The sequence below is a fragment of the Engystomops pustulosus genome, chromosome 3 (assembly GCF_040894005.1).
Source record: "Engystomops pustulosus chromosome 3, aEngPut4.maternal, whole genome shotgun sequence".
NCBI classification, from domain to species: domain Eukaryota; kingdom Metazoa; phylum Chordata; class Amphibia; order Anura; family Leptodactylidae; genus Engystomops; species Engystomops pustulosus.
In genome coordinates this window covers 127,549,163-127,562,190 of record NC_092413.1, presented here as the reverse complement: position 1 = coordinate 127,562,190, position 13,028 = coordinate 127,549,163, and the positions used below count along the sequence as shown (strand labels likewise).

General features: G+C 43.4%; 1 protein-coding gene across 1 annotated transcript in view; it reads left to right on the top strand.

Moving 5' to 3' along the window:
* The window catches only part of BCKDHB (branched chain keto acid dehydrogenase E1 subunit beta), a 102,994-nt gene that overhangs the window by 33,984 nt on the left and 55,982 nt on the right, over positions 1-13,028 (top strand). Inside the window, exons 4-5 of the mRNA XM_072142064.1 lie at positions 52-185; positions 11,089-11,244. Of these exons, the coding sequence (XP_071998165.1) occupies positions 52-185; positions 11,089-11,244 (290 nt within the window). The remainder of the gene's footprint in view (positions 1-51; positions 186-11,088; positions 11,245-13,028) is intronic.

Sequence of the window (13,028 nt, the reverse complement as noted above, 5' to 3'; positions counted from 1 at the left end):
CTTACTTTGTAAGTTCATTTCATTTTGATTATTACATTTGTTTTTTTCCAGGTAAAGACAGAGTTTTCAACACCCCCTTATGTGAACAGGGAATTGTTGGATTTGGCATTGGAGTTGCAGTTGCTGGCGCTACCTCTATTGCTGAGATTCAGTTTGCAGACTACATATTTCCAGCATTTGATCAGGTTTGTACACCCAGTTTATGAAATGAAGAGGTGACATATCCAAATTTGTTTGAGTTCCTCTCTCGTTTTTTTAAATATAAAATCTGCTTACTCATTTCCAGAGTAGACATAACGTTACTTTATTAACATGCATAATTATTTTTCCCATTAACATCTTAAAATGAGCTTCTCTCCTCTTTCCCTATGAATCAGGTTTTTTTAGAACGCCACTTCCATAAAAACTATAAAAATTATAACCTCAAGCAATACATTTTTTAAGAAAGCAAGTTAAGGCCCAGTTCACATCTCATTCAGTTATTTTCTTCAGTTATTTTGAGCCAATAGCAGGCGTATTCGAGCACACAGAACATGTGCAAGTATTTCCAGCAACCACACAGAGGTAAGGTATAATGGAAAGACTTGGCTGAAAAGTAACTGAAGGAAATAATCGAACTTAAATGGGGTTTTCCGGGAATAGGAAGTTTGGTACAAAAACCCATAATGCTATAAATACATGAATATAACAAAACTCACTGTCATTAGTCACAAAATGGAGCTTTGATTTTATGATTCACAAAATGTTACGGGCTTTCTAAAGTAGACAGAGTTATCACCAATGTGGCCGCCACTGGAAACTACAAGTCCCGTGATCCTTAAGTTCTCAGTAACTCCTCAACCTCTTATGCTCTTCTCCCAGTGATGATGTAATATGATGTAACTCTGTTACCATAGTAATGATGTGTTACTGTCATCACTGCACATTACATCATGTCTCATCACAACACTGGTCATACTGGATGCACTGCAACCAACCGACTACAGGCAAACATAATAATGATCACATGACCTGCTCAGGCAGTTGCAGAACATGTGATGTAGACATGTGACCAGCGTCCATCTTCTGTCCTGTGTCTGCTCCGCGCTGAGAAAATCAACGGACTGATTAAAGGGCCAGTAGCATTTTCATTCTTCATTACAGTGTATGTCTACAGCATTTTCTGCTAAGGGTGGGAAACATTTTAAATAACAACTAATTACATATTGGATTATTTGTTAAGGACCCATTTAAGGACATGTGAACTGGAAGAATACTGTTTTGACAATTTTATGGTTCAATAAGAGTTTATTGAGTAAAAACACAGTTGTGAGAAAGTGACAGTAATATGAACAGTAAAAACAAAGTACAAGTGCCCAGAGACCTACATAGTCTAAGTATTCGGGACGCAGCCCCAAGATGTAGCTTTGTATATTGACAAATAACGCAGGCGTAGGCACTTAAGGTACCTTATTACAAAAACAAGTAGTAAGAACAACTAGAGGAAAGGGAGATTAGGGGAGGATGTAAGGGGGGGGAGGGAAGTTGGGGGGGGGGGGTAAGGGAGCCCCCCTGGCTCAGCGGGGTCTTTGAAAGAGATATACTTGTATCAGGAGAGTGATGATATGGAAGATACTTCAACTATCAAGGGTTACCCGTAAGCCATGTGGCACATAAGTCTGAGTTCCTCCACTGTGTCCATTTCGACCAGGTGGAGAAGTAGGTCTCCATCCGGTTGCCGTCCGACGCGCGGAGTTGTTCCATGCGACAGATACGGTCTACTTCCTCAACCCACATCAAGCGGGTAGGGGGGATTGTAGATTTCCATAGTCTGGGGATCACTAACCTGAAGGCCACCAAGAAATGCCTTAAGATACCTTTCTTAATGTCGCGTAGGCGACCTGGTAGCATTGAGAGTAGCGCCATTGCGGGTGAGAGATCCCCAGAGGCTCCACACATATCCTTATAAAGATCCCAAACGGCCGACCAGATGGAGGCCACAACCTTACAATCCCACCAAACGTGGCGCATAGTTCCCAGGGCGGAGAGGCAACGCCAGCAGGTTGGCGAGGCTGATGGGAACATGTTGTGGAGGCGAGCTGGGGTCCTATACCAACGGGTGAGGATCTTGTAGTTTGTTTCTTGAATTTTACCAGACACAGACATTTTGTGGGTGAGAATAAGGGATTTCTCCCAAGATTCCTTGGCAAAGTTCTCCCCCAGCTCCTTTTCCCAGGTCGACATGTAAGATAGGAGATGGTCCTCGGTATCAGTATCAGATAAAAGCCTATATAGAAAAGACACACCATGGGGAGGTACAATTTGTTTAGAGCATAGGTTCTCGAACGTGGTTAGGTCCTGAGTAAAACACTCTGTGGGGTTCAGGGAAGCTAAAAAACTCCTCAATTGGAGGTAATGGAGCCAAGCCCCTGGATAGCTTCCCTTTTCACCTAAAATGTCAGAGAGGGGACGAAGTCCTGTATCAGATAGAAGGTCAGCAATTTTTCGGGGTTTCCCGTCAATAGGTTCCAGAAGTGGGGAGGATAATAGCACCTGGGGTAGGCCTGGGAATTCCCTGGCAGGAGAAAGGGGGCCAGGGATGCTGGTTATATTAGTAGCGGGTGCGAACTTGCTCCATGCTTTCAAAACCCCTGACATTAGAGGAGAAACTTTGAAGATCTCCCAGTTGGTTTTGGGGGGTAGCCAGAATAAGCCCGGTAGGTTACTAGGGTTGGGGAAGGCACTCTCAATACTAACCCATAGTTTGTTTTTGTTCTGTGAAGCGATGTCAAGGACTATTTTACAAATGGATGCTCTGTAGTAGCGGGTAAAGTCCGGTAATCCTGCCCCCCCGTCCTCTTTATGTCTAGTCAGGAGGCTGTATTTTATTCTGGGGGAAGATTCCTTCCAGATGAATTTAGTGGCAATTTTACGTAAGCTTTGAAGAAAGGATCTCGGGAGGTCTAATGGGAGCGTCTGGAAGAAGTAGAGGATTTTAGGTAGCGAGTCCATTTTAAGAGAGTTTATTCTGCCAAACCAAGAGAGTGAGAGTGAGCTCCAGGATTTGAGGTCTGTCTCTAGAGATCTAAGAAGGGGAGCGTAGTTGAGGTCAAATAGTCGTCCAATGTCCGATGGGATCCGGACTCCTAAATATTTTATATGGCCATTAGCCCAAGAGAAGGGAAGGGAAGAGCGCAGTGAAGGGATCATCGATTCAGGTAGGGAGATGTTAAGGATGTCAGATTTTTGTATATTAACCTTAAAATTACTGACTTTACTGTATAGCTCGAATTCCTTCAAAATGTTGGGGAAACTGTTGACAGGGTCTGTAACATACATAAGTAGGTCGTCAGCGAAGAGTGATAGCTTGTGGTTTCTACCTCCTATCCTGACCCCCCCAATCGCCGGATTGTTCCTCAGAGCGTGCGCCAGAGGTTCCATAACTAGAGTATATAGAAAGGGAGAGAGAGGACAGCCCTGACGGGTGCCATTACAGATGGGGAAAGGAGCTGACAGGGAGCCATTGACCCTAACCCTAGCAGATGGACCTCTATATAGAGCCATGATCCTCTCTCTCATGCGGCAGCCCAGGCCCACCCCTCTGAGCGCAGCCTCGAGAAACCCCCAGTGGACCCTGTCGAAGGCCTTTTCGGCATCTACTGTCAATAGACAGAGGGGTATCCTCGAACGCCTCGCCCAGGAGGAAATGGCTAAAGTTTTTATCGTGTTGTCTCTCGCCTCACGTCCGGGAACAAAACCGACTTGGTCTGGGTGTATAAGATCGGGGATGAGAGGGGAGAGACGGGTCGCTATAATTTTGGCGTACATTTTGACATCGATATTAATTAACGAAATAGGCCTGTAGTTGCTACATATTTTGTGATCCTTATCGGGTTTCGGAATTACTGAAATATGAGCTCTTAGGGTTTGGGGTGAGAAGGGACAGCCGCGCGAGACAGAGTTGAAGAACTTGGTTAGGGTCGGAGTCAAGACCTCGCCGAAAACTTTATAAAACCTGGGGGTGAACCCGTCTGGTCCCGGACTCTTACCTATTTTAAGGTTTTTAATTGCGGACATAGTCTCATCTTCAGTGAAATCGTTGTCCAATGACGAAGCCGAGTTCAAAGGGATCTTCTTAAGTGGGTGATTGTCTAGGTAGGACGAAATCTCCCTATTTGTCGTGATCTGGGATTCTGGGTCTGGGGTTGGGTTTAAGTCATAGAGAGATGCGTAATAGTTCCTAAACTCCTGCAGGATCCCGGCTGGTGAGTTAATGGCTTCACCCTGGGGAGAGTTGAGGGAGAGAATTGGGGGTTGGGAGGATCGTGGGTGGAGCGCCTTGGCAAGGAGCTTTCCGCATTTGTCACCGTATTCATAATAATCTTTCTTGATTTTGTCCCTGAAGCAGAGACTTTTCTGATCTAGAATCTGGAGAATCTGGTGGCGAATAGCGGAAATCTCAGCCCGGGTGACATCTAGAGGGGAGGTTTTGTTCGAGGATTCTTTCGAACATAGCTCTGAGAACAGGGAGAGCAGTTTGGCAGAATTGTCCCTCTTGAGACGAGCTCCGTGTGACATGAAGGTACCCCTAATGTTTCCTTTCAGAGTCTCCCATAGAACTGGAGGGGGCACTAGAGAGGAGGCGTAGTCAGACAGGAACTTAGCTATCGTATCTCTAACCTCCGCTGTACAGAGAGCATCGTTTAGGAGGTTGTCGTTAAGTCGCCACGAGAATTCCCTCGAGCGTCTGCCTATGTTGCCCAACCAGCCGTACACAGGGGCGTGATCGGACCATAGGATATTGTCGATGGAGCTCTTAGGCCCTCTGTCTAACAGAGAGTGGGAGACAAACAGGTAGTCCAGTCGACCGTAGCTATTGTGTGCATAGGAGTGGTGGCTGTAGTCCCTAACACCAGGATGTAGTGTCCTCCACAGATCTATCAGTTTTAGTTGGAGCATGGTGTGTCTTAATCTACGAATTGCAGTGTGTGATACCGAGGACCTACCTGTGGATGAGTCGAGCGAGGGTTCAAACGGGATATTGAAGTCGCCACCCAGGATTATTGCTGATCCTTCAGCAAAGTCAGTTAACCTCTTCAAAATTCGTAAGCCAAAGTGGACCTGGCCCTGGTTTGGAAAATAAACATTAGCAAAGGTGAGAACATTACCAAGGAAATCAGTTTTGAGGAAAATAAATCTGCCCTCTGGGTCGACCTCTGAACTTAACACCTTGGGCTGGAAGGACTTGTGGAAAGCTATAGAAACTCCGCATATTTTTTGTGAGGGATGGGGGCCATGATACCAAGATGGATAAAATTTGCTAACACATCTCGGGATATTGTCGGCTTTAAAGTGGGTCTCTTGGAACATGGCCACCATGACTCTCTTCTTGTGAAGTCTATAGAGAATCTGGCTTCTCTTCTCGGGTTTGTTAAGACCTCTAGTGTTGTATGTACAAAACGTTAGGACTGTCATGAGGAGTCAAGTGTGGAGCTAGGTTTGAATAGTGACCCGTGTACCTGAGAGAGCCAGGAGGGGAGGGGAGGCATGGGAAGGAAAGGAAAGAAGGGGGGGGGAGGGGGGAGGGGAGGTGTGTAAGATATAACATAAGCAAAAACATAAACATACAAATATACATATACATATACAGCCCGGGTGCCATGTGGTACCCGGTCAGACTAAATTGAGGCTATATGAGCCTTCTGTGGCGACTAGCACCACCGCCCTAGTTGTGGGGAACGCGGTAAGTGGGAGGACAGAGCCCCCGGCCTTGTTAACAACACAGTGACCTATGATAGGTCTCAATTGTAGGGCATCCAACGCGGAAAGTTTTAGCTAGAGGATAGCTAACATTTGTAAAACATAGAACAGTGCAACATATTACGGGATACTTATAGTAGACATGGCAGTCCATCTAGTGGTCCGGCAGTCAGGTTTCGGAAGACCGGTCAGCAGGCTTGTTGGGACTTCTCCTGGTGGGTGTCACCCATTTCTCTCTTGGAGGGGGTACTGGAGCCGAGTTGACAGTAGGCCAGTCCGGTAGTGAAATTAGTGGGAGCTCAAAGGTACCCAGGAACTTGGGCAGGTCGCCCAGAGATCTAAATACGGCAGATTTACCGTTTTTCTTAGCTATGAGCTGGAAGGGGTAACCCCAACGATAGGGAATATCCTTTGCTTTCAATTCAGCCAAGAGAGGACGTAGAGCCTTGCGGAGTTGGAGAGTTCTTCTGGCCAGGTCTGGGAGTATAATCACCTTGGAGCCCCGGAAAGAGATCTCGTTCAAGTCCCTCGCTCTGCGAAGGATAGTTTCTTTCTCCTTGTAGAAGTGGATTCGACAGATGATGTCGCGGGAACGACTCGGATCGGATGGTTTGGGCCCAAGGGTACGGTGAATGCGGTCAATTTCTAGTGGAGATGAGGACGGGTTGCCTGTTAGTTCTGAGAAGAACGCTTGAGCCCATTCTTCCAATTGAGAGGGTTCGACCGATTCACTTACTCCTCTTATTCTCAAATTGTTTCGGCGGTGCCGGTTCTCAATATCTTCTAAATGAGATAGAATGTCAGTAATATGAGCAGCGTGTTCTTGTAGAACTTGTGAGTGAGAATCTAGCTGTTCCAGAATTTTCTCCTGGACTGTTTCAGATTCTGCCACCCTGTGGCCAATATGTAGAATTTCTTGCTTTAAGCCAGCAATGTCCCTCTTATGTGATTCTTCTAGCCTCAATAAAAGCCCATCCATTTCAAGCTTGGTGGGGATAGCTCTGATATGAGCTTTCCAGTCCCAGTCATCATCTGGTGCAGCACCCATGGGGGTAGGGGCATCTCGGGAGGCTTGTGGGGAGCTAGATGAAGCTCTGTATGTGGAGGGAGGCCACGAGGTGGGGGAGCACATGGAGGAAGAGCCAGGGCCTATATCGGAGCCCCTGGAAGGTAAGGGGGGGAATGGCTCCGAAGTAGCAGGTAGCGGGGGCCCCCCTGATGTTTTGGGGGGACTTACTGCTTTGGCCCGTTCCTGCTCTGCACCTGCGGCAGCCGCTGCGGGGGATGAGGTGGCCGGCGCCATCTTGGACGCCATGCGGTCCGGCGTGTCTGGGTCCTCAGCGGAGCGGAGGAAGCGCTGAATACCTCCCGGAGGCTGCTCGGGGACTGCAGGGGCTTTTCTGGCTCTCCTCTTGCTGACCATGCCAGGAGGGGATGGATGTGGATGCCCGCGGATGGTGTTATATCGTGGTCAGCCGGGAGCTCTGGAGATGTGCGTCCTACTCCTCCATCGGCTGGCCACGCCCCCCTGTTTTGACAATTTTAATCATAACCATGTATCTGTTCCTTAGAAGGAACTCTGTGGCAGAAAACCAACATTGAAGTGAGATTTGAAAATTGTTGTATAATGTCACAACCAGTTTAGCACTGAAGTCAAGCTCTACCAGCTTCAGATCACCCCCTTTGCTGTGATTTTCATAAGCAGAGGAACGGTCTGAGGTAGGGAGGGCTTTTTCTTTTTTTTTTTAAACTATTAGGATTCAGGCCTCCTTGGAGCACTTAAACCCTAGGCGGTTTGATCGTGTATCTGTCTCTGACAGACAGTAGTACAGGACAGCTATGGGAGCCTTTAAACAATGTCACAGGGGCACCAATTGGCCATCCAAGATTGCGATGCCCATATACATCAGTGCTGCAGTTGGGTTTGACCACAGCATCTAACAGGTTAACACCCACCATGTATGGAGAAGGCTGACCGGTCAAAAAAGGGTTAACAAGAGAATTCTACTTAATATCCCAAATAGAAGGGTTCTTATTTTCATGTAGTATGTTAGTTTGTTAATCATCTCATGAGTCATATGGACTGTCTCCTCATGTTAGTGTTCTAGCCATGTCGACTACCGTTAGTAATCTGCACACAAAATACATTACTTGCGTAACTTCATTGTTTGTTTGTTTTGTTTTTTTTTTTTTTAAATTGTAGTAGCATTCAAACCTTTTCAAGACTATTGGGGAAAATTTACTATTCATGATAGATTTGTTATGTATTACATTTTGGCAACTAGCTTTAGTGTTTTGAGGTTTTCTTGTCACTTTTTAACAATGTTTTTGGGTTTTACAGTTTTTGCTTCCCACTTTAAAAATCCATACATTTTTAATTTTTCCATGCACAGAGCTTTGCTTGGGCTTGTTGTCGGCAGAACAAATGGTCCTTTTTAGTTATGGTATTAAATATTCCGTGTCATGTACTGGGAAGCAGGACAAAAAATCCAAATGGGGGGGAAAAACACATTTGTGCCACTTTCTTGAGAATTATGTATTTGTGCTTTCAGTTCTCATTACAAAATTACAACCTCCCTATTATTCCTTGGGTGGGTGCAATCACTGGGATACCACATTTATATAGGTTTTAATATGTTTAATTGATTTTTTTTTTAAATGTAAAACCTTTTGTAGGAAAAAAATGTTCTCATTTCCTCTTCTTATAATGCTAATAACTTTTTCATACTACAGGGTACAGATCTGTTTATACTCTCATTTTTACAGGACAAGATGCTGTTTTTATTGCTTCCATTTTGGCACTGTATGACCTTTTGATCAAATTTTATTAAAAGTTTTATGAGTTACAAAATGGCGAAAAAGTGTCTGATTTTGTTAGGTATCCCAAAATGCCCAATCTAACATGTTTATGGTTTTATTTGTTTATTTTCTATATCAATTTTAGGGAATGGTGGTTGATTTGATCTTTTTAGTTTTTTTAGCTATGTTTTTTTTTTTACTATTTTTTTAGGCTCCCAAGGGTACTATATCCCTTGGGTATCTCACGCATGTGCTGTCTGGATTAAAATGCCTCCAGCAGCTTTGCCAGTGGCATTTGCATGGTTAACTGGTTAACACCCATGATTGTTGACTGCATTGACCACAGGTGTTACCGTTGGCTGTTTGCTGCTATATGCAGCACACACCCACCTTACATGGAGAGGGCTCAGCCCATAAGGCTTCACTTTACATATCAGGAAAGCAGTGCAGAACTTTCAATAGATGTATATTGGTAAACTACCTAATATCCTGCCCCCATTAGGTAAAGTGTCCAACCCCTTTAAATACCCCATTTTGACCTGATTTGAGCAAAATCAACCAGTAGATGGTTGAGTCATGTAATTTGTTTAGTCTTAATAAGGTTTCCCAAGTACTTGGCTGTCTCTGGCAGTGCCATTAAAATAAATGGAGCACCAACGTAGTGTTGGAAGTGTAAGAAGATGAGACCCCACAAGTGCCTCCCGATATGAATGGAATTCTGATGCACATTCTAAGCTTTGCTTCATTTACTTCTATGAGACTTCAGGATATGACTGGCCCACGATATTGGGCGATAGTAGATAGGGATCAAGGTCTAACATTTTATATTTTACAGCAGAATTAAAGGACCGATCGTAATTCAAGCGTAATTGTGTATGATGTAGATGTATTATTAATTTACCTATATTTACATGTAGCAGATTTGTTGAACCAGTCTTATTGATGTATGGAACTGATACTAGGACACAGGAATTTCTAATAATAATTCTTTATTTATATAGTGCCTACAGATTACGCAGCGCTGCACAAAGCATGTCAAATTTCTACAATAAATGTGTTACATCTGAATACATAGTATTTCAGAAATTTTAATACATTAACTGTAAGATGCAATGTAGTGAATAAGCTTCTACTAGCCATTTGTATTCTGCATACATGGAGATTTCTTCAGTTTGCATTTCAATAAACCATCCATCATATTTGAGGTAAATTACATGATGCCATCTGTTGAAATGTATATCTCCAGGCCACTCTCGTCCACCTCACACTCAGTGTATGACCTTCTCACATGTGCCAATTACAGCGAATAGAATGGAATCCATTAGCACAAACACTTCGGATTCCACTCTGATGTCGTCAGTTATTTATATATTCTCCACCAATATATGAATGTCATGTACAACTCTATGGATGTTTTGTAAAGTTTTGGGCTTATTATATAGAATTGGTAAAATTACTCTTCTCTTTATTGCTCAGAATAAGTAAAGTGTATTCAGTAACACTTGATTTGAGGTCACATAATTACAGCAGCAATTATAAACTTTGTGGTTAGTTGCTTATTTAACGTAAAACAGCTGCTAAGGAGTATTCATATTAGATGTGATCTTGCTATGTTTGCACTGTAATTCACAAGCCTATTATAATGCATTCATTTTATTTAGGTATTACGATATTAATAATTCATAATTAATAAGGGTTTGACTCTTTGGACAATCCCTCTTCACATAATGCTAATTGAAAAGTTTCTACTTGATGGGATCCTGGCTGTCGACTATAATCTTTCTGAAAACTTCCCTACAACACCACACCCAATAATGCATTCTACACTAAAATCAGTACATTTTTACACTAATTTTGGCATGCCCCATGACACTACAGGGTGTCCATGCGCCGCAGCTGTTTAGCTGCTGCGGTCATGTTTGACCATGGCAGCTATCAGGTTAGCTACCACAATTGGCGCAAATTGTGGCAGTTATTAGCAGGTATCTGCTGTATAATACAGCCAACACTTACCCTGTATGAAGAGTGTTGGCAACTTTAATTCAAGTATTTTGTAATGTCTGGGTGTGTGTGGGGCAGGATATAGTGTAACATGCCAATATACATCTATTAAATGTTCTGCACCACTTTCTTGAAATGGAAAGTGATCCATCAGAATCAGAAATGTCAACGAACAATCTGCATTCCAGGACCTTAATAATGTTTTCATAAATACTAAAAAAAGATCAAACAACCCTCCATCTCATGCCATTGGCCTTGTCTTGCTTGGTAATCTTTTCTTTTCTTGAGAGAATACATGCAGGTAAATGTTAATGTTATGCATAAACAAAAGAGCATTTCATGGTGCACCATGTGTGTGCCTACAAGGACCTGTGCACCCACTGGACCACGTGGCCATACCCATGCTGCACAGACATAGTAATTTGCCAAAAAACAAAAAATAGAAGATTATGGCTTCCCTTGAAGTAGGTGTCATGAAGTCATACCCCTTGGTTATGCATAGTGCTCTTCAGTGCACTCTCTTTCACATGTTTTATTTGTATTTTGCAGATTGTTAATGAAGCAGCAAAATATCGATACCGATCTGGTGACCTTTTTGATTGTGGCAGCCTGACTATAAGGGCACCGTGGGGTTGTGTAGGCCATGGTGCACTGTATCATTCCCAAAGTCCTGAGGCGTTTTTTGCACACTCACCTGGTATAAAGGTAAAATCTATAAATCTATGTGTACAATGCAACTTTGAAACATTTAGAAATTAAAGTTGTAGATTCATTTTCCACTTTATCCACCGGATGGGGAATTAGATTTCTAGGTGTCTAACTGCTAGGGACTCCAGTGATCAGGAGACAGAGGGATCTAGCGTCCCCATGTGAATGAAGCACCTGTGCACATGCTGCATAATAATAATAATCTTTTTATAGCTATACCATAAAAGACCGTGGCAGGCAATTATTAAACTCCCCCCACCTCTTTTTTTGTGACTTTTTCTCCTTTTTTTGGTGTCCTTTTGATGGCGTTTTACAAAGTTCATCTTGTTTATATTTTATTAGTGGAGCCTCTGATTTGTTATAAGTTTCCAAATGTGGACGTCTGCACAAAGATTTGTGTCTTTTTTAATCTTGGTAAAAAAACTATTTTTTGCACAAATAAACTCCAGTACACAGCAGGTGTATACAAGAGGACATTTGAGACGTTTGTGCGACTTTTCAGAAAATTCTCAAACTCAAAAAAACCATAGACTCACTTGCCTAATTTATTTCCTCACATAACTCACTAAGATAAATCAGGCAAGTCCAAAGCCAAAGAAATCCCCAAAACTAGACACGTGTTTCCAGATTTATGATAAATGTCCCTCTTTGTCTCATGCAGCACTATAGAGGTGAATTGAGTTCAGCTCATGCTTATCAGCCCTTAATTCAGAGAGGAACTTTTGGTCCTTCTTTCTCCTGATTATTGTGGGTCACAGTGGTCAAAAAACCAAGTGATCAGCAACTTAATCCCATATCCTGTGGATAAATTGCAGTGATAAAACAATTCTTTTAAGGCAATTGTCCAAAATTTGGACACTGGAATCCTCTCCTTAGGTTAGGTGATGCTACCCCTACTGCTCAGCAATCCTAGCTGTCACATCTACACCGTGTATGTAGCTGGAAGCAGACAGCATCATAGACTGTGTAGCGGCCCATGACCTCTATCCACCCACTACAGTGTTTAAAGCTGCCTGCTTGTAGGTTCCATTCACAGTCCTAATGCTGCCACACCCAATTAGTAGGGGTGCTGGGCGTTTGGACCCCAACTGATACAAAAGTCCATCCTTTGGTTCCTTTCACACTAGAGTTTTTCAGGCACGAGTTCTTCTGGCTGTGTTTTCAACTTTCATAGTACTGGTGCTCGTATTACACCATTGCATTCAATGGGTTTGTTGCAGGTTTTTTTCTGAAGTGTACATTCTGTTTTTTTTGTTTGTGTTAAATTCTTTGCCTGCTCTACATTTCCTAGTCGCTTACATCGAAAACTCCCTACACAAATCCATGGAGATTGAGTCTCTGTCACATGTGGTGTCTGCGCATTGTATGCATGTGAAGAACACAGTAAAAACCGATCAAACACGCAAGTGAAAAACTGAGACACAGAACAAACTGTGACTATAAATTGATTGAACTCTAAAGGAAAATGTCAGTTTTTCACTGACCAAACCCTGATCGCATTCTGATCAGACACTGGTGTGAAAGGTGCCTAATACTAAGGCCCGTTCCACACTTGCGAGTGTGATGCCTGGATCTCCCGGCCCAAACACTGCCAACTGGAACTAAACTGACATGCTGAGTTCAGTTCCGGGTGCAGCGTTCGGGCCAGGAGATCCCAGCAGCATGCGTTACGAGTATAATGCGAGTTCATCACATCACACTCGCAAGTGTGGAATAAGCCTAATACTAAGCCCTGTTTCAAGGCCTAGAGGACTCCCAGAATGATTGCCTCTCACATAGTG